This window comes from Serinus canaria, chromosome Z (genome assembly GCF_022539315.1).
Source record: "Serinus canaria isolate serCan28SL12 chromosome Z, serCan2020, whole genome shotgun sequence".
NCBI lineage: Eukaryota > Metazoa > Chordata > Aves > Passeriformes > Fringillidae > Serinus > Serinus canaria.
This window is the reverse complement of record NC_066343.1, coordinates 16437180-16458143: the sequence shown is the minus strand read 5'-3', so window position 1 is coordinate 16458143 and position 20964 is coordinate 16437180. Positions and strand designations below refer to the sequence as shown.

At 35.6% G+C, this 20964-nt stretch overlaps 1 protein-coding gene across 1 annotated transcript in view; it reads left to right on the top strand.

The window, feature by feature from the left end:
- FER (FER tyrosine kinase) overlaps positions 1 to 20964 on the top strand; it is a 158372-nt gene that overhangs the window by 94740 nt on the left and 42668 nt on the right. Inside the window, 3 exon segments of the mRNA XM_050987109.1 lie at positions 1757 to 1813; positions 4840 to 4955; positions 7084 to 7178. Of these exon segments, the coding sequence (XP_050843066.1) occupies positions 1757 to 1813; positions 4840 to 4955; positions 7084 to 7178 (268 nt within the window).

Genomic DNA, 20964 nt, shown 5'->3' with positions numbered 1-20964 from the left:
ATAAATTAATGAATGAGTTAAAGTGGTATAAGAAATTACTGAAGGCTTTCATAAAAAGTGCAGGTAATGATTAATGTACAGATGCAAAGATAATAAATCCTTCAACAGATAATTTGTTTCCAGTTTATGTTGTTATTTACTTTGGTTAGTTCTCTGAAGAATTATCAGGTTTTTTTTCTTTCATAAACGAGCTTTTGAAATGTCATATTGTCAATCTATTAAAAAAGTTATTCACTGATGTGCAGAACCCTTGTAGTTAAGCAGTAAAAAATCTATTCAATTTTAATTCTTTAACTTTTTGGCTTTACCACACTTATTTCAGTGTTAAAAACCCTTATGTTAATACCTCTAAGTATTAATTTTTATGAGTTTGGGTTTTTTACAGCTTTCTTTGCAAATTGTTTTCTTAAATTTGAGTATTATTATTGAAAGAGTGTGCAGTTTGACACACTTCCTATCTATTTGTAGTATAACAGCTTCTGAATGTGACATTCAGCAAAAAGTATCAACTGAGATGAAGGAAATATTTTTCTTATGGTATTTGATCAGTGAGGCTGCAGTTTTAAGCAATAATCTTGTGTATAGGGGAAAAATAAACTATTGTGTATTGAGAATTTCTTCCTAAGTCTCACAGTTTTCCACCCAGGGAAAAGATATAGTAAAGTTTGGTTTCCATCATGCAGCATGGTAGTGGTGGTGTGGTACAGGAATTCTTGGGATGGGACTGAGAGGTGTTGTGTCCTGGGAGTTTGGGTTAATGGAGGCATTCAGAGAATCTCTAGAATGCACACTTGTGACATTATATTTACAAACAAAAGCATAGAAATCACAATAGCAATGTTCCCCACCCCTTTTTAAAGTTGCTGAATTCATGTTTGACAAAAAGTCTCCAGAGAGGGTGACTCCATTTCCACTCTGTCAGTGAATAATTTTTTTCTAATTTCTTATCTGAACATCCCTTGGCACTATTTAAGGCCATTTGCTCTTGTCCTTTCATTTGGGATATGGCAGAAGAGACTGACCCCCACCTAGCTTCAGCCTCCTATTTTCTAGACGGAGCACCCCTGGCTCCCTCAGCTGCCTCCTATCAGACTTGTGCTCCAGACCCTTCCCCAGCTCCAGTGCCCTTCTCTGGACATGCTTCAGACCCTCAATGTCCTTCCTGGATGAAAGGGCCCAAAACTGGACACCAGTGCCCAGCACAGGTGGATTGTCAATGCTTGGACAAATGCTTTACCTGCCATGTATTATCTTTTCAAGTAGTTGCCTGTAATGTTTCCAACTTCCAGAAAAGATATAAGAGATGTAAATATGTGTCTTGTTGACAAGTCAGAAGATCAGTACATTTCCATGTGCACTGAGGAGAAAAAAGTGGGAGTTTTTTTTGATTTAGTAGTAAGTTACTTCATATACTAAAATGAAGATTTCTTATTTAATTTTTGCTTGATGAATTGTTAAATTTCCAGAGCTTGTGTGACCCTTGTCATAGTGCTAATCTATCTACATACAAACCATCATGTTGTAGGCGTAATTTCTAATAAAGATTTGCTATACGATATCACTCACTATTTTATTGTATAGCAAGATTTCTAAACTCTTGAACTATAAACGCTTAGCTTTAAAATTTCTTGGAATGCTTCTGATTGAGTGTTCTAAATATAATACTTCTTCAACTCCATTTCTACAGAAATGTATTTTAGAGAAACTGTATCTTGCATATTTGCACAGACTGAAAATTCTGCTTTCCTTTTCATAGGATAAGAAGTGGGTTCTCAATCATGAAGATGTCACACTGGGGGAATTACTGGGCAAAGTAAGTAATAAAGTGAGCTAAATAAGATTTAAGTAAGTAAACTATAATCATTAAGCTATTTCTGTGTACCTTTTCTTTTTAAATGCTCTGGTATGTAATTTTTATGTCATTTTTTTACACTAATATACGAGACAGCCTTATGCTTTAAACAGACGTAAATCACACTTGCTAGTAAACATTATAATGGTTGTGCTGAAAGTATTTGACTAGCATATCTATTTTTTTCTCTTTTGGAAGTGTTTTGAGCTAACTAGATTTCTATGAAGCATGATGTGGCTGTTTTACTTTCTGTAGTTGGAGAAAAATTTTGCAAAATATAAATAAAAACATGTAGGGAAACAGGTGTATGTTTATGCATTTGTGTATAAAATTTGATATGATGAGATGACTAAATATTTATTAAAACAAATGCTAATTGCTTGTGCATGATTATTTTCACTCATTCATTAATGGAATTAGATAATTTCACAATCTTACTAAAACTTAATAAACATGTAGTTTAATTAAGTCTTAATAAACATGTAGTTAATAAACATGTAGTTTACAAAATCTGCTTAGGAACTACACGTCTTTAAAATCAGACAAACTGCTCACTTTTTTAGCACCTTTGCACCTGCAAAGACCATTTTGAGTGCTACTCTGGACATGGAGTAGCTTGAAAAGATTTTCCAAAAACGGAGAAAATAAGATTAAATGAGGAAGAGACAAATCAAAGTAGTTAATTGGCTTCTTACTATGGTACACACTAAAAAAATCAGTAAGATATTAAAGAATGTGAAAATAAAATATTGCCATAAACTTCTGTTTCCAATGATAAAAGCTCTTTGGCAGATTGAGATGACAAAAAGTACGGCCATATTGGGCTGTGCCTTCATAAAATACAGGTACTACAGGATCTTCACATTCTTAAACAGGATAGTATAAAGGGAGAAAAATAAAGATGTTCCAGCCACAAAAAAAGCTTTGACTTGTTTAGAAATAAATATGAATCAGTTTTGATGTGTAAAGACAGTTAAAGCAATTTGAAAAGCATTTTTAGTAAATTCAATTTACATGCGTATTGCATGTTTTTGGCACTAAAGCATTTCTAACATTCAGTAAAGGCAGCTCAGAATTTTAAAGTAATTATAGAAGGATGTTCTTTAAAAAATACATAACAGGCTAAAAACTTTATTGGAACACAGCATGATTCTTATGCATTCACCTCTAAGAATATGTGGTCATACTAAAAAAGATAAGAATGACAGGAATATTAGCATCTGTATGACAAAATGTGAAATAAACTGTAGCCATTCACCACAGAAGTGAGAAATCCGAGTCTACAAAACCTTGAGTGGCCTGGAAAAGATGAGGAAGAAATCACAAAATTTTAATGTGTAAAAGATGCAAGCTTTAGGAAAAATGCAGATTTTCCTTCACCTCAGGGGTGAATGGTCAGCTTATTTACTCAGCATTAATTCCATAATACCCCACAAAGTGAAATTTGCATAATTGGAATGTGTTATATCACAAATCATGTATCTAATAATACTTCAATAATATTGTCAATAAAGAAGTAAAGCATTTTCAAGACTTAAATAAAGCTCAGATTTCACTGTTAAATACTTCTGACCATAATGGTAGAGGAAAAGTGGCCTGGGAGCAATTCACCTGCTTACCTTGGGTGCCTCATGCCATTTCAGATCTGAGAGGTAGTGGTAGTGTGCTAGCCTCTGGAAGTGCTTTAGAATGGCTGTCAGAGAGCCTGTGCTCACTTGCCAGCTACATCTTCCTTGTCCCTGTGTACAGAAAATAGTTCTGCAGGCACGTTCAGCCCTGCATTTCTTCAATTGTTACTGGAAGCATGTTACACTTTTCCATCTGTGAGTTTCTTTTTTTCTTTTTCTGTCATCTTTCTTTGGCAACACTAAATTCAGCTGCATGATGTAATGAAATCTTCATCACTCAGGAAAAGAGGGAAAACATCTCCAGCAGACTTTTTTGAAGTCACATGCAGCCCCAAACACCAGGACACAGAAGTGTAATATGTCTAGAAATTAATCAGACATAGTTTCAAAATTGAGTTGTGCTTTTTCTTTGGGAAATACAGAGCTTTCCTAGAAGTACAAGATCTGTAGTTTTCTTCTTGTTTCCTTCTCCTGAGATTTTTTTTCATTGATACCAGTGTTTTATACCTCACAATTTCCTTCTTCTTTCAGTTTGTGTCCTAGTTAATTTTCCTTTTGTTTTTATTAAATAAAAATGCATTTGGTGGGTTCTGTAATGGTATTTAATACTTCTTTTTTATTCTATGAAAGCTACAAAAAAAACCCTAACTTGCCCTGGAGGTATGTTGTTCACTACCTAAAAAGTCTGATTATAAAAGCAGCTGCTTTCTAAAGTGTTGTCCAAATGAGAGCCTTACAGATTTGTCTTTAAAGAGCAGCCCTGAGCTTCGGTTTTAAACAAATTCTGAATTACCATACACAACAACCCATTTTGCAGTGGGTTTAATTTGTGATAAAAAATAATATTCAGTGTTTTCATTCTTCATATTTTGTATTTTTTTCTTTCTTTTATATGAGAATGTTTATGTTATTTTGGTGTGTTTTGTCACAGTTTTTAAGATCAGTTTTTGGTCTCTTCAAGACTGCAAGTTAAAAACTATCCACAAAATGCAATAGTGTGAAAATGAAAGAGTGCAGAAGAAGAATAAGAAGAACAAAGTAGTACAGTCAATGTCAGTTGATTTAAAAAGCTACTAAGAGATTTTATGGGAAAATTCTAATTAATTACTTAATTAATGGTGGTTTTTTTCCTCTTTCCAGCAAAGTCAAAACAGAACTCATACACTGTGTCCATATAATAGATGTACTATGTCACGGTGAATGGCTTTGGTTAGAGCAGATGCTGAAAGAAAATCTCATTTGGCTTCATAAACACATTCCAGAGTTCTCGTCCACTTTCAGTAGCTCTCTGCATTATTTTTTCTGGGAATTCATTAAGATTTTATTTACTTAGAATGATCTTTTTTCTCTTGATTTCAGGGTAATTTTGGTGAGGTGTATAAAGGAACATTAAAGGATAAAACCCCTGTTGCTGTAAAAACTTGCAAAGAAGATCTTCCTCAAGAACTGAAAATAAAATTTCTGTCTGAAGCCAGGTAGGTTCTCTAAAATTACTTCTGGCAGTTTTTTTTCAGTTTTTATCACCAGATGCATTTACAAAACCTGACCTTCTGAAAAATAAAAAAAAGCAGTAGTCAAACTTTTCCTTTTTTTTTTCTCCCTCAGTTCTTTCCACAACTGTCACCATGATAACTAAACATTGGCATTTTTAATGTGTGAATGCAGTAGCATTTTTGCTGGCTGAAACCATCTTGTTGACAAAGCAAGCCATGCCTGTAAAATAAAATTTTATTGTCTTAACTGCTGTCATTTAGAATTTTTAAGATATGCCATGAGGATTGGGATAAGAAGACTGGAAGATGTTGTCAGTTTAAGTGTGATTATATGAGGCCTAACTCCTGCCTTATATTCATGGCTAGTAGAGGTGATCAGGTGTGCCCAGATTACTTTTCTTAGTGGGATATAGACCGCATTCAGTAATTTTCTCTTTGTAAGAAGAGTTTGCTCCAGGAGAGGTATTTTATACTGTGTCAATCATCATGAGATTATATGCTTATTTTCTAAATTACAGACATGACACAATGTGCATGAGTATCTGTAAAATGAATGGAGCCACAGGGGCTAGCTTCTCAGCAGGATAGCTAATTCCCCGCAGGGTAAGCGCCCCAGGCAAGCGGCCCAAGGCCGAACACCTCAGCTGTCTGAAGGCTGGGGTGCCCTAGGCCAGATTGCCGCACAGCCGAGACCCCTAGCAAGCTCAGTGATTTTTCAGCTCTTAGTGAAAGTCAGCTCTTTTGTGATTTCAGCTCTCAGCTTGCTCGTAGGGGCTGCGGCTGGCCGTGGCTACTGGAAGGCAGACGAAATGAGAGAGGAGAAGGCGGCCAAGAGCATTCCACGATGGTTTATTCTGAGGGTCTCGCAAAGGGTCTTGAAGCTGCTCTTCTGAAGAAAGTGAGGCCCAGACAGCCTCTTTTATAGTGTTAGGGAGGATTGAAAACTGACCAATTGTAAGGGTTAGGGAAACTAGCCTATGGGGTCACAGAGAGATAAGGAGGACCAGAGTGAGGACTCCTGGTACAATTCCTATGACTCAGCAAATACCTATCTCTAAACATCCCTCCACGGAGCCGTAGCCGGCCCTGCGTCTGCTACAAGTATTAGCTGATGTACTTAGGTAGATTCTGAGACTCCAGGGAGAGAGCTGTCTTGAGATAAATGTCATAATTTTTAAACTGCCTTGCTCCTTCTTGCTTTGAAGCTTCATATGTTTTAATTTCCACTCCCAAGCTAGTATGATCAGTATTTGAAAAGAAAAGATACTATCTGTGTTTATAGAATGAGGATCAGCCACCCTATCTATTGAATGCTTTAAAAAAACTTGTAACTTGGCAACAGCAGAGATATGTCATTTGTTAAGCAGCTTAACACTAATGGTCTGAAAAAATGGAATGTGTTATCTTTCGCTACATATGTGTGTAGGTTAGTATTTTTCTCTTGATTCTTGGGAAAAAGGGAAAAAGAGGAGGTACTTTGAGCCAGCAAATATCAGAAGGAACATTTAAGTTACAAGGTCTCTGTAGAATTTTTTCTTGTTGTTCTTTTCACGTAAAAATCATAGCATGCTGTTTTAGGCTGGAAATGTTCTTAGTAAAGCATTGTGTCAAAAGATGTAAATTGTTCATTTAATTATCAAAATTTATGTCCTTATAGTCTTCTAAAACTTATTGTATTAATTAATCTCTCAAAGTAAAATTGGAACAAGTGTTCTTTTGAACAGTGCAGCAGGGAAGCATACAGGCAAGCTGTGCATACTGTTTTGATGTAGCTCTGCTTCTGGTCCACCACTGAAATTCTGTTAATATGCAAGGGTTCTATCAGGCCATTTTTTAGTTATGTGTAAATAAGTGTCACATAGACCAATGGTAAAATTACAATAAGAATAATTTTTGATTTATTAGTGAATCAGTTATGATTTTCATTTCATAGTGGTGATTGATCTAACAGATTCTATCAAAGCATTGATTTTGATAACAGTAATGTTATTTTTTCTTTGATTAATGGATCTTTATCTTCCATTAAAGGTTTTAGATATTCTCCTGTCATGTTTAATCAGCCTGTACAGTAAAGTTTATTAATTTAATAAACTTCTTGTGTTTTTTGCAGAATACTGAAACAATATGATCATCCTAATATTGTAAAACTTATAGGAGTTTGCACTCAACGACAGCCTATATATATTGTTATGGAACTTGTTCCAGGTAATCGGTTTTTTCCTTTTTTTTTTACAGTATATTTCCATTATTTTCATTGTTTCCATAATGTCAAATGTATTGTTTTCTGTTTGTCTTATTCTGCATTCTTATGACTGACCTCAAAAGTCACCTGTGTTGCAAATCTTTTCTACTAGCTTTGAAGTGGTAGAGCTCCACAAATCTGTTGAAAATTTTATTGTAGCCTTTAAAGACAACAGAAGCTTCATTATTCCCCTGATGAGATATAAAATAACAATAGAGTTCAGTAGTGAATATTAAGAAGTATTTAAAGAAACTTCATGTCTGGGTAATGTCTCAATTTTAAAAACTCTTGTTTGGGTCACCTTTATAAATATACTTTTTTTTCTTTACCAGAATGTATTGTTTCCTTTAAGGTTGCTCTTGATTTATTTTTGGAACTGGTTTCATTTTCTTCAGCAGTGGCTGGAGTGAATTTCAAATTATTGGAATGATAACAGCTTTTGGGCAATTTTACTTCTCTGTTGATTTTCTCAGCAGCTGGTAAATGTGTTGGTTTGATAGCCTCTAGTACTGCTTAATATGCAACACTGTATTCGTTTTATATATCAATGGATTTATCTTCAAAATTATACAGCAAGCTTCTTTAATAACCATTTTATTCAGGAAGACTTAGATTGCTTATAATTCTTGAATACTGGCTGTAGAGTGAGAGTACTGATGAAATATTTGACCTTGTGGAGTTTTCTGCCTTTATTAAATTAGATTATATTAGATTATTATATTTGTATGCACGATTAACTTTATTAAAATGGAGACTGAAAGCAGTATCCTCAGTTTTAATGGGTACTTTAGTAATCACCTTCTCCAGACATCTCTGAAGATAAAAGTAAATCCTTATCTTTTAACACCTTTATCATTCTGGTTCAGGTTTTTCAGAGCCTTGTACAAGTTGTTGAGACATGCTAATGCAATTGAGGAGGAATTGAGTTAGAACTTTCCTCTGATTCTTATGCCTATTTTGCAGTTAAAGTCTATCCAAACATTCTTGGGGTTGAATTTGCTTCAGAGAGAAGCTTCTTGTAAAGAGAATTGTTGCCCTGTTTCAATGGTCTGTAAACTAGCTGGGCTGGCTGCTCTGCCTGCATGCCCAGATAAACAAGGGACGGCCTTCTAGCCACCACACTTTCCCATATGCCCTTACATCTTGGCACACCAAAAGACTCACCATATCAGCAGGAAACATAAGGGTGACAGAGAAATGTCAAATCACTTAGATGAGTATAGAACCAGCGATTCTGATGTTACTGTTTTTTCTCTTTTCTAGTGACAAGTTTGAATGAGATGACAAAAAATGATAGTTAATTGTGCTCTGACTTGGTATTTAATGCTGCCCTTTAAGGAACAGGATAGTGGTAAACTTGTCTTCCACTTAACACTAAGCTTTCTCAGTATCTTCATTGTTTGTCTTAAATGTGTTTATGCTTGAAGGTGTTTAAGCAGTTTAACTCTGACATTCTGTTTAAAAACTAAAAATGTCAAGTTTTAACTTAGAATTGTGTTCTGTGAATGTATGCCTGAGAACACATGTAATTTATAAATGTCTGACAGTTTTTTCCCTGAGGATAAAATTAGAAGCATCTCCATAAAACAAGGGATTTCTCCTGTGTTTTCTGACTTCTGTCTAACGCCTGCAAATTTTCTGCCATTTTTACATCCCAAATACACATAGGCTATACACCTACTGTGTCTTTTGAGACTCCTGTGGTGTGGTTCCATAGCAGCTAATTCTGCTTTGCATTTCAAATTGTAATTTCAAATCAGAGTCTTAATTTGTTCAGATCTTAGAAATGTATATTGAAACTTAGCACTTTATTTAGAGAGGTGCTGCACTCACTCTCTTACTGATTCTGTTATAAACTGGCTCTATAGACATACCTTTGTTGCAGGTGTAAATGGGATTAAAAGCCATGCATATGGATAAAGGCATCAGTGAAAACAGTAAAGAAAGGTTGCAGATGCATTTTTAATTATGTGTCCATCCTTTGTTCCATGCAAAAATAGCCCTAATTTTGCCAGCAAGTAACAGAGAAACAAAGTTGTCAAAGGACACTTATCCTTTGCAGTAGACCCTTTTCTTAGGAGGTGTTGCTACAGGACATATAAGTTATATGTCCTGTAGTAATAAAGAAATGTCGGGATGGGTGATGTAGGGAGGATTAGCTGAAATAGTAAACAAGGTAGCATATCATAGATATATAGAATCATAGAATGGTTTGGGTTGGAAGGGGCCTTGAAAATCATCCAGTTCCAACCCCGCTGCCACAGGCAGGAGACACCTCCTGCTGGAACAGGTTGCTCAGATCCCCACCTCACCTGGCCTTGAACACAACTACCTACATATTAGTGAGAAAAAAACATCCTTTACTTACTGTTCACTGGCTGTTGGCCATACTGGTCTCACTGTACATGTCCTCCCAGTGTCAATCCATCATAGATTACTCCAGTACAGAAGGAAAGACTTGGTCCTTTTCACAATCTGCCTTTCAAGAAATTAGAGAAAGGTCTTAATGTAATGGATGTGTGTGTTACATAAATCTCTTTAAGGGATGCACATACAGAAAAATGCATCTGATCTCCCTGCCATTGCCTGTGTTTTTAGAGGGCCAGGACTCTTCTCTCCTGAGTCTTGTCCTACAGGTCTTTCTGCAGGTTCCTCTGCAAAAGGGAAGGAATATCTTGTAAGCAGAATGTGTGCACTGTTTATTTATTGTAGAATTCAGATTCAGTATTGCTTTCTATAAGCTTTTCCTATTGTTGAAGAAATAAACTAAGTAAAATGTTCTTTGTTGTATACTAACAGAAGCTAAATTGTATGTAGTAGCAATTTCCTTCATGTATATATGGAAAGTTACAAGTATGCAAGAAGTGTGACCTAAAACCACATTCAGAAATTTGCAGAGTTACTAAAGGATAATTTATTTTTTTTTTTAATCCTAAACAAATTGTCCTGCCTTTCCTTCACTCACCTTCCCAAAATTACCAAGATAGCCATGGAAAATGAATCAATAAACTGTTAATATTTTTCTTATTAATGTTTTATGTATTTGTAATTTGAGATCTATACACAAATCTGATTTGCAGGCTTAAGTTATGCTAGCTAGCTTCTGTGAAAAAGGAATCTAGCCAAGCAGATGGTTTATAAATTTTTGTGGTTGCATAATGGATAAGTTTGCAATAACCTTTAAGGCACTCTTGCAAGTAATTGATTTTATTCTTTTTTACCTAAATGACATTGAAATGCTAGCTAAAAGGATAGACAACCCAGATCTTTACAAGGGCCCAGTGCTGTAGTTGCTGGATCACTTTTCAACTATCATGTAGTAGTAAAACCCCCTGAATTTTACAGTGGCCTGGTTTTCTTCTGTGAAATTTTTAGTAGACTAAGAAATGAGAAAACAACCCTACTTGGAAATAATTATCTTCCTATTTAAACATTTTCTTGTTAATGGAGAATGTACCATAGGGATTTTCCCTTCTTCTCTGATTTATGACTGTTTCTCTATGGCAAGTGTTCTTCCTAGTTTGAAAATATTAGGACTGTTAAAAAGACTTCTGATTAGAAGAATCAGACTGTTGCAGCATGTTAGTATCTTGTACAACTCTGAACATCATATAGGTTGCTATAGGTTATTTTTTTTTTAATATTCCTCTTAATTTTTACTGCTTTATAATGAAATGCTCTTTAAGATGGGTTTGATAAGGTTTCTTGCATAGGTCACATTTGGTGGAGTTTTTTTTCTAGTATCTTCTGATCTAAAAATAGGAATACTGAACTGTTTCATAACTGAATACAGTAACATTTTTGTAATCTGTTGTGATACACTAAGTACACAGTGTATCCTAAGAAAGATAGAGGAAGTTAAAATGGGAATTGCTAATGAATTTTGGGGAAAGAAACCCCATATGTTGAGGCTTTCCAAATGCTTGATGGTAGTGTAGAGCCATGAGTTTGTATTGTTCTATGGACTTGGCTGACCTGACTGAAAAATAATGTAGTGAATGTGCAACACGAGTCTTAAAGCTGTTCAGGGGGAATTGCTGCATATTTACAAGACCTGGAATTTTCTAATGTAGATAATCCTTTGTTAGGGATTGTTTGCCCCATGAAAAATAGCAGAACTTTGAGTAAGAGTTTATAGTGCTGTGTAAGAAGGAATGTTACTTTCCTGTAATGCCAAGTCAATCTGAAAAAGTGAGCATTACACTCATATATTCTGTGTTAATTCATTAATTTTTCTTTACTCTATGTCTGTTGTCCCAGTGGAATTTCTGTGCTCTATCTTGCACTGTTGACCTTAAAACTGAAGAAAAAGAAATAATTATGAGGAACTGCTTTGGTATTCAGAACAGTGAAAGAACTATTTGCCATTGTCTCTTTATGCCACATGGGGCATAAGGAGTTTTCGTAACAGCTCATTTTTAGCAAATTTATATGATGATCAAAAAGACTGCCTGGAATACTGCCAGAGTCCAGACTGACAACTAAGACAAATGGATGCTGAATTTTTTTGGGGCATGGAGAAGATTTTTCAGGAAAATGCTGAAGGGGCTACAGAGACTGCTTCCTGTTCTGTTCTTTTCAGAGTGAACTCAGCATCTTTTCATGCAAAAAAACAGAAAAGAAACTAAAATCCCCTTTTCTTTTGCACTTTTAAACTGTTACCTTTCTGGCCCCAACTTCTCTTTCAGTGATCATGGGTGACAAAGTGTGTTTCAATTCATTGCAGTACTCAGGATCATTTAACTGCATTTTCATTTGCTTATAATTTATCGTCCAATCTCCCATGTAATCAAAAAGGAACTGCCGGAGTCCCATTAAAAATTTGAATGTTTTTTAACTCTTTCTTTAGGGGAAGAAGAAATCAAGATCAAATGTAATCTATAAGATGCAAAAAGCAATCCTAAGCTACAATGTTCTTTCTTCTCCTTCTTTATGTTAATTTCAATTTACTTGAATTTTTAGTCCTGAAAGGACAGTTTAATTTAGAGGTAAGAACTTGGGGTGTCCTTGAAATATGTGTTCTAGAACACATATCCTGTGGTGCAGTTACTACTTCATGCAGCTATTTCAGCAGCTTCTCTTATAGAATCTGCCATGGTGCCTCTGTCCCTCCAGTAAGAGTCTGCAAGATAAGCACCATTATCGTGCTTGCACCAGCTCTTTCGTAAAAATGTGTCTTATTAAAAGTAGATGCAAACATCTTTGTGTGTTCCAGGCAGTGATTCAAGGCAGTACACGGAAGCTTTTAGTCACGTTTCGTGACCTGCTCCTTTTCAAAGCTGAAATGTTTACTCTCAAGTTGGTAGCCTGCTTTCTCTGTTTTGGGTTTCTATATATTTAAACATTTTTATAACGAACATAATTAAAATTACAACCCCAAAACTATTTTGGAATAATTTTATATCTGCTAAGTCAGGCATTCAAATATAGGCAATTCAAGTGTCTGTCTTGTCTGTTGAGTCTTAATATGGCTTCCTCTAGCATATGCATTATGCTAATATGATCCATGATGAGGATATTATATATTATGATATTATGAAAGCTAGGTTATATTCCTGTACCAGGTCCTTGCTTTGGACAGTTCTAAACAGTTTCCCAGCGGTTGTCTCTTGCCTCCTGATCCATTCTGTGGCCATAGACCATATTTGGTCTGTTCTAGCAGTGATCTGCTCTGATCTGATTCTCACCCCCTCTCCCCAGTGTGTTCATGGACGTTTTTCACTCTCCTACTAATGCATTGCATTTCACAGGGGTACTAGTGTGCCTTCCTGTAGAAGATTCTACCACTTTAGAATTTCTTTCTGATAAAAGATACATGCTTTTTAAAAAAGCAACTTCTTTTTTAACTTAACAGTGTGTTTGTGTTTGTTGTTTTAGCTAATTCATGTTGGTATGTTCTGAATGCTGGCAGCTGTAGAGAGTAGAGCTGTGCCTATACATGTAAACAGCTATGGAAATATCCAGTAATCTAGTGGGAAGATTGTCAGAATTAGGCTTCAGCTATACTCAGCTTATATCCAGACATGTGCAACCAGCTTCCAAGGGGCAGTTCGGCAAGGTCATAAGTTCTGTCTTTGCAGCTGGTTTAGGTAACCTGTAGAGGTCTGTTCTGAATCATTTGGGATGCAAATTGCCTGTGCCACTGATGCAGAAACAAATCAGAGGTGGCAGGTTTTATTAGCTCAGGTGCAGCACTGCTGGATGGGAAGTGCTGTGATTCCCAGGCACACCTGGGGTGAGCATGGCCATTTCTGCAGTGCCTGTAAGCCAGAGTGACCACTCCTGGAAGTGCTCGTATAACGACTAAACCTAGCACTTCGAGATACGGCTTAGTGAGCATGGTGGTGTTTGGTTGAGGGTTGAACTTTATGATCTTGGAAGTCTTTTCCAGCCCAAATGATGCTATGATTCTTAACCCAAGTGTGGGGTTACCTTTGAACCCTGTTCATGCTGTCCTACCTGCAGGTTGCTTTGGTCTGGCTTAGTTTATTCACTCCCTTTCTTCTAAAATGTGACTCCCATCGCTATTTTCTTAGATCAGAGCACTTTTTAACTTCCATGGGATGTGTTATGTGGGAAACATGCAAATAAAGCGTGGTGTCTTCCTGACCTACCAGACTCTCTTTAGGCCTTTCTTTTAAAGGAGGGCTTCAGGGCATAAAGTGTAGAAGTACCTACAGATCCGTTATAGGTGGTGCTGGGGAGCTGATACAATTTACTAAATCTTAAATTGCTTTTGTAGAATTGCTCTTATTTTCTGCATGTAGTGATAATTCAGAGTATATAGCACCAAATCACAGCTGACTTCATGCATTTCTCTTGTTACTTGCACTGGAGCCAGTAAACCCATTTATAACTAAAAACTCAGTTCTGAGACAGAGATGTGTATAATTTCTTTATTAATATGAAATACAATATCCCTGTTATCTTGAGCTTTTTTGCTAAATTAATTCTCTTCTTGGATAAAGGAGAGCATATGCTAAGAGCAGCTGAAGACAATGTATGTCATGGTTTACTTGAGCCTTAGATTAGACCTCCTGTCTCTGAGGTGCCAGTGATTTCATGCACAGGCCTGAATGTTGAGTGATGGTAGGAAATATCTGAACTTTTACTTTCACATTGTGTGATTCAGCTGCTTTGTTTTCTACTTTGGTGGTTTTTCCTCTTTCCTACTTCTGAAGGTAGTGAGATCTCTTTAGAGATGATTCATGTTTCTTACCTAATTGCTTCTCTTTAGAGAGCCCCTTAAACTTTAATAAAGTTTTGCATGATCTCACCTGTTGGTTGTATCAGTTGTATGTCCTCTGTAGCTGTCTTTTGTGAGCAGATTTCAGATCTGAGTTCTATCTTGCAGTCACATCCTGAGTCTTTACTGCACACTATCCAAAATTAATACAACAACAACAACAAAAAAAGGGTCCATCAAATTCCAGTTAGAGATAAACTGCAGTGATAGTGACTGTCTGGCTTTGTTTCTCTTCTGTTCTCTTTTTTTCTCTAGTCAAATAAGTTATCTTCTCATTATTACTGGTTAGTGAAGCCACCTTCTGTGCACCCTGCATTTTCTCTTCACACAGACTCCTGTCTTCTTCTCTAGGTTTTCTCTCTCACTTTACCCTCTTAAGTTTCCAGCTTCAGTTTTGATTTGTCCCTGTGTCTCTGCAACTGGCTGTGCTTCTGCCTGTGCCATCTTCTGTTGCTGGGCATTTCACTCAAAGAGCCAGACACCTCCCACAGATTCCTTCTCTCCATGCGTCCAGCTTTTCCCTCTCCTCGCCAGCCTTCATGCAGTACACACACAGATATGTACAGACCCTGTTTCTTCTTCCTTGCCTTGCTCATACCCCTGTGGTGCACATGGGGCTCTTCCTCCCTCTTTGCTTCATGGATTCCAGATTATTAAGAAAAGTCAGATTCCTTTGTAGGTGATGGTGATTAAAAATTCGTTTTGTCTCAGAACGACTGTTTAGTAAAACAGGACCAAAGCTCTGGTCTCCTTTTATTAGTACCATTTCAGACTGTAGTTGCATTTTTATCTCTTCACATGTTCTAGGCTTTAGTGTTACTATATTTTGTATCAGTATTGTACAAAATCAAATCAGCAAGTAGATTAAACTAGAAAACCCATTTTTTAAACTGAATAAAAACAACCAAACATGAAAAATTAGTGGAGTGTTTTGGTAGTTGCAAAAACTTCTGTATTCAACTTCATTATTTTTATTCGTTGGTATTAACTTTTTTTCTTTTTACTTTGCCTAGAGCAGTTTTTGCTATGGTAGGTATTTAATGTGTCTGTGTTTTAAAAATGTTGTTTTTCTCCAGATTTAAAAAAATTCTGTGTTCTTTAGGTATATCCTGCTTCATATCAGCTATTATGTCTCTAATATGCAATATTTTTCAAGGCCTTTGATTATGGATTATTGAGCATAATCAGTTTACAGGAATTATTTATTGAAGAATGTAAGACCTTCTGGGGAGGTCTTCCTTTCAGGTAGCTTCTGAAGTAGGTTTTATCTCTACACTCATGGTCACAAATTCTAAAACATAAAGCCACAGTACTAAAACATAGAGTCCAAGTAGTCTGGGTAGTGTTGTTTTGTCAGTAGAGAAGACAAGGGATGCTAGCTGCTGATGTCTCACTGTGATTTCTGGTTTCTTCTTGAAGGTGCCTGTTTCGGACGGGCACTTATGTCACATGAGATATTGGGTTCATGCTCTACATTATTTGATCCACCTAAAATCTAAAGCAGAACTGCTGCTGAGCATTGTCAATATTTCCTTTATTTTGATAATCATATGTCTATGGTCTGTCATCCAGTTGAAAGGGAGTGAAGTAACACGTATAAATGTGTTGTAACCTTCTTCTCATCTTCATTTTATCACAGTGCAGTTATTTTGTGCTCACGAGTCATCTCTGTTCTGATCTCATCACAAGTTGTCTGCTAAAAAGCTATCCACAGCACAGTTCTGGCACAAGCCGCCTTTCTCTGTGTTTACTTCTTTGCTGCTGCTGCTCCTGTCCTTGGCTCTCAGTGCACTCTATTAGTTTTTTTTTTTTCTTTTCTTTCTTCATCTTTTGTTTTCACATACAGATATTTCTACTCATACTTCATTACTGCCATTGTTAATACTACATTGGCAGCACTTTGCATGGTTATAGCACCTTCTATTTGCTTTGCTTTACAGAAAAAATAAAGTTTAACTGAATTGCACAATAGTACTCTGTATGGAGTTAGAAAAGTAAACCTTGGGTTTATTTACAGTTTCTGTACTGTATAGAAAGTTACTACATATATAAAATATATGTAGTATTTCTGTTACTACATATATAAAATACAAGAACAAAACTGAATTTCATGCAAGTGATGCATTAATTGAAATGTGAAGACACAGTACTTTATTGAAAATGTGTTTTAATATTTTTAAACCCTTGTACTTTAAATAGTTTGTCAAAAAGCTTCTTACACACTTAAAAAACATATCTCCTAGAATTCCCTAGAGATGCATGTTTATTATTTTAAATTCATAGTTTTAGGCAACTCCATTTGCGCTTATGTTTTTGTTCCCATGTATATGGGATCAAGATACTGGACAATAAAGGAAATTCTAAATTGCTTTAAGGCTACTTGGAATACTGACCATATAAATTCCCAAATTTATAAATACTTACAGGTGCAGATAAGGGTATTTTCAATAATATTGCAATGGCCTGTAAAGCAATTAGGAATACTGAGTTCTAAAGTTCCCCTGGGTTAGGTGACCTTTAGGATGTGTGACCACAAGCAAGATGCATCTGCATGATGAGTGTGTGTATAAATATAAGACGAATTAAGCAACCTCTTTCAACAAACATAGTTAAAAAGGCTATTTAACAAAGGAAATTCCACCACTTCATTAAAATTTATATGTGAATAAGAATACATATAACTTCCTATTGTTTGTATAATTGGTATTGTATTAAGACATTTATTAATATTTGTATAATTATTTATAATATTATTAGGATACTAGATAGAGATACAATATATAAACGATGTATGTGTATATATCAATTCATTGGGAGATTTCCTATCATTGTTTCAAAACATATTTTAGTTGTTTTCAGCATCAGAATGGTTGTCAAAATGATGCCAAGAGTGCCTAGAGCAGGTAGGAAGGTGTCACTGTGGACACTAGCTCAGGAAAACACTGAAATATGTGGTAATAGTTGATTATAAATGCCAGTCAAATCAGAGATTGCCATAACTTAATACTTTGTAAACCTATTTAACATTTTTCATTGTTGTTTCTTGCATTTTTTGTTTCTTCTTATAGGTCACAGGGATTTTTTCCCTCTTCCAAAGCAGCAGCTTGCTTTTTTGTGTGTGGAGGAATGAACTGTTTTATTGCCACGATATGCCACTTATTGTACGACAACAAGTTTATGCTGTAAAGCACAGCCAATACTAAGAATTGCTGATGTGTGGTATTTTCACACTCTCAGAATTCCAGCATGTAATGAGAAATAGTTCCCATTCACAGCAAAATACACGAAGGACTGTATTCTGTAACCCAATTATAACAGGCTGCTCTCATGGAGCTTCTCCTTATGAACTATATTTTGTCCTCTACTTAGTAAAATAATTCTGTTGTACTAGGAAAGGACTCCAGTAGTGTTATTTATCCTCCTGTAAACCCAAAACAGGCAAGCCATCTCTGCTAGGTGATAATATATATATAATAGTCTAATTTTTTTTGATAATTCTTAGCGCTGTTAGAGCATACCTCATTTTCTAGTGGTGTTGTGGGCCATTAACTGGAATAACAGGTAGCTGTGTGGAATACAACGGAAATTCCACATAAAAGATAAAGTATTGCTTACTATTATGTAGTCTTCCTAGTCTCATTTAGTCTGTTTATTTCATTTTTATCAACAGCTATTGCATTGGAAATAATGCTCTGACACTATGTGCTGCAAATAGTGAATTACGGCTTTTCATATTAAAACTTAGTTTTAAAAGTACATTAAGATGTTACCTAACACTGCTCTGCACTGAAGAGTTTGTAGAGAAATACTCTTAATTCAGCCTTGGAGATACTCATGTGGTTGCTTTGCTGTCAAGAAGTCAGAACATTGACCACAATAGAAGCCAGAATTTACTGAGTAATTCTGCTACTTAGAGGACAGGCTCTTATGTCTATATTAGTATCACAATGATGAGGATAATCAGATTTAGCCTAAACATTGCATATATTGTACAGAGTGAGGTGGGTGTTACTTGGCTCTTTTATTTTGTCTGCTACTTACACTGCTTTTAAATTAATATTAAACAGAATATTTAGAAGATGTTTTTGCCATTTCTATGCAAGGACAGATAGAGGAAAACAGAACATGAAAACCCTGAGACAGATTAAAGTAATGTAATTAAAATTTGGTGATAGGCATCTAGTACACCGTATACCGCTCGACATATGGTGCTGTTTTTGCTGGAAACTCTAGAATCTCATACAGTGCATGCCACACTCTGAAAATCAGCCAGTCTAAATCACTTCCTGATGGTAGTGAATTGCATTGGCAAGTAACGGGCTTGTGTTTTGTGAGTTTGACACATTCTGATGTTAGGAACTAAGCAGCTTTTAATATTATTCAGAAACAAATTGTTGAAAATTGGGATATTAGTGTCATGGCCTGAGCATATTGGGAACAAATTTATAACATAATAACTTTCCACTCTATTATTTAAAAAAAAATAATGGATATGATTGGGTTTTCTTTTGTTTAAAGTTTAAGTTTCCTTTTTGTCTTTAATACCTTGCTACTTGAGAACAGATAGTTTCACTGTTGATTGCAGAGAGCATTCACTTATTTATATGAATTGTGAGAATTATAGTATACACTGATGTTGTTTTTGCAAGTTTTTTTAAATAGAGAATTTTTGCTAGATTTTGGGGGCATTTGTTTCTGCATTTTTTTTTTGCTTGTTTGTGTTTTGTCCTTTTTTGTTTGTTTGGTCTTTTATCTATTTTATTTTCCCAAAGACAGATAAACTCAGTTTTCCCAACTCAAACTGAGTTTATCTGTCTTTCCAGTTCTTCCTACATGAAGTTGCTAGCAGTTCTTAATCTTCAATATTGAAACATTGATTGATTGACATTTTTTTTTAAGATCTCAAATGTCTTTAAAGTCTTAAATGTATTTTTATAAGCTGCCTTGATTACTGCTCTTATTAAAGTAATGCCACAGTCTGTAAAGAAGGGAAGACTGCCCATTTATAAAGGCTTGTAGTCATACTTTCTCATTCAAAGATGATTCCTGCAGAGAGAGCAGTGAGGTCTCAGCACATAAATAACAAAATTTTCATCAGCTTGTTGTGTGTGTTGGAGGGGTGAGTTGCTTGAAAGTTTTTTTTAGGTGTCTGCTGTAACTGGAATAATTCTGTTTACATGTACAAGAAATGACACATTATTTATTGGAGTGTTTATCATACTTTCCACTGGCAATACCTACTTTTTAACAGTTACCGGACTATGTCAGTAACCTCTCAGATTAAAGAAAAGGTATTACTGCCCAGTCTAGTTTGCAGTAGTCATCTCTCCTTTTTCAGTGGAGTATTGAAAGTCAATATAGGGTGTTTCTGATTAGCTTTAGAGTCAAGGCTATCCAGTCACTTCTTGCTCTCTCATCTGTGTGTTACCCAGTCTGGGAGTAAAGGGCAGCTCTAACATAATGTCTGAAGGCATTGCAGTTACACTTCATAACATCTGACTCTTTTATTTAATACAGTCTTACTTTATTTCTTACACTAAGAAATATAAATATAGATAGCCTCTTAAAAGAAATCACATATGAAACTTTAAATATAATACCATCATTTCCTATTTCTAAGAAAAGGCAGTAGATAAAATTGTGTAACAGCTTGCAAGAGCAAGTCCTAATGGTCAGTTCAGTCCTAAATGAGCAGAAAAAAATACTGGGGCAGTGGCTGGCTACTCACTATCAAATAATTGTGTGATATGAAAAGGCCTGCTGTGATTTTTTTTTTTTTTGTCTTTGCCTGGAATAATAAAATGTATTTTGGAAAAGTCTTTTAATACATTTTTATCAGTTAGAACATGGCTTTGCAGTGTTTGTATAGTATTCTTCCAGCTTACTTTTGTCCTAAATCAGTTTTTCAGAATACTTTTTTGCTAACACAGTTTTCTTCTTGGAAATTCTCCACCCTGACTCTTCCCACTTCTCAGATGAGAGGACAGTGGCTTGGCTCCTTTGAGGGCAGAGTAATAACTGTTCACCTTCCACTGCCCTGGTCAAATGTCCAGTTAACACTGCCCAAGAAAAAAACCACTTTGTTACTCCTCCGACACATCAGTTGGAGGAGTAGAATTAGAGAAGCATCACTGCAAATAATCAATTAAAAAGTAATTGCTTTCATGTAGCTAATAGGACCTGACCTCTTTATTCACAATTAGTAATTCTGTGATTAGAGAAGAACATGGATCACAGATTATCAGTTGTTTTTGTCAACAGTTTGTGAGTCTGTATTTAATGTATGCTGTGAAGATGAGGTCTATCCAAAGCATGCTGTGCAATTTTTACTTTCAAGCACCTAATATTTAAGGGAAAATGGATTTTTGAAAGATGAGTTCCTTCCTTGTTCTTGGACTAGCCTCAAATTTGGGATGAGGAGAACAGCCAGTAACCTGCATTTTGTTGGTCTTGCACACCTAATGAGAGATAAATGTGTATATCCTACCAGTCTTTCTCACTGT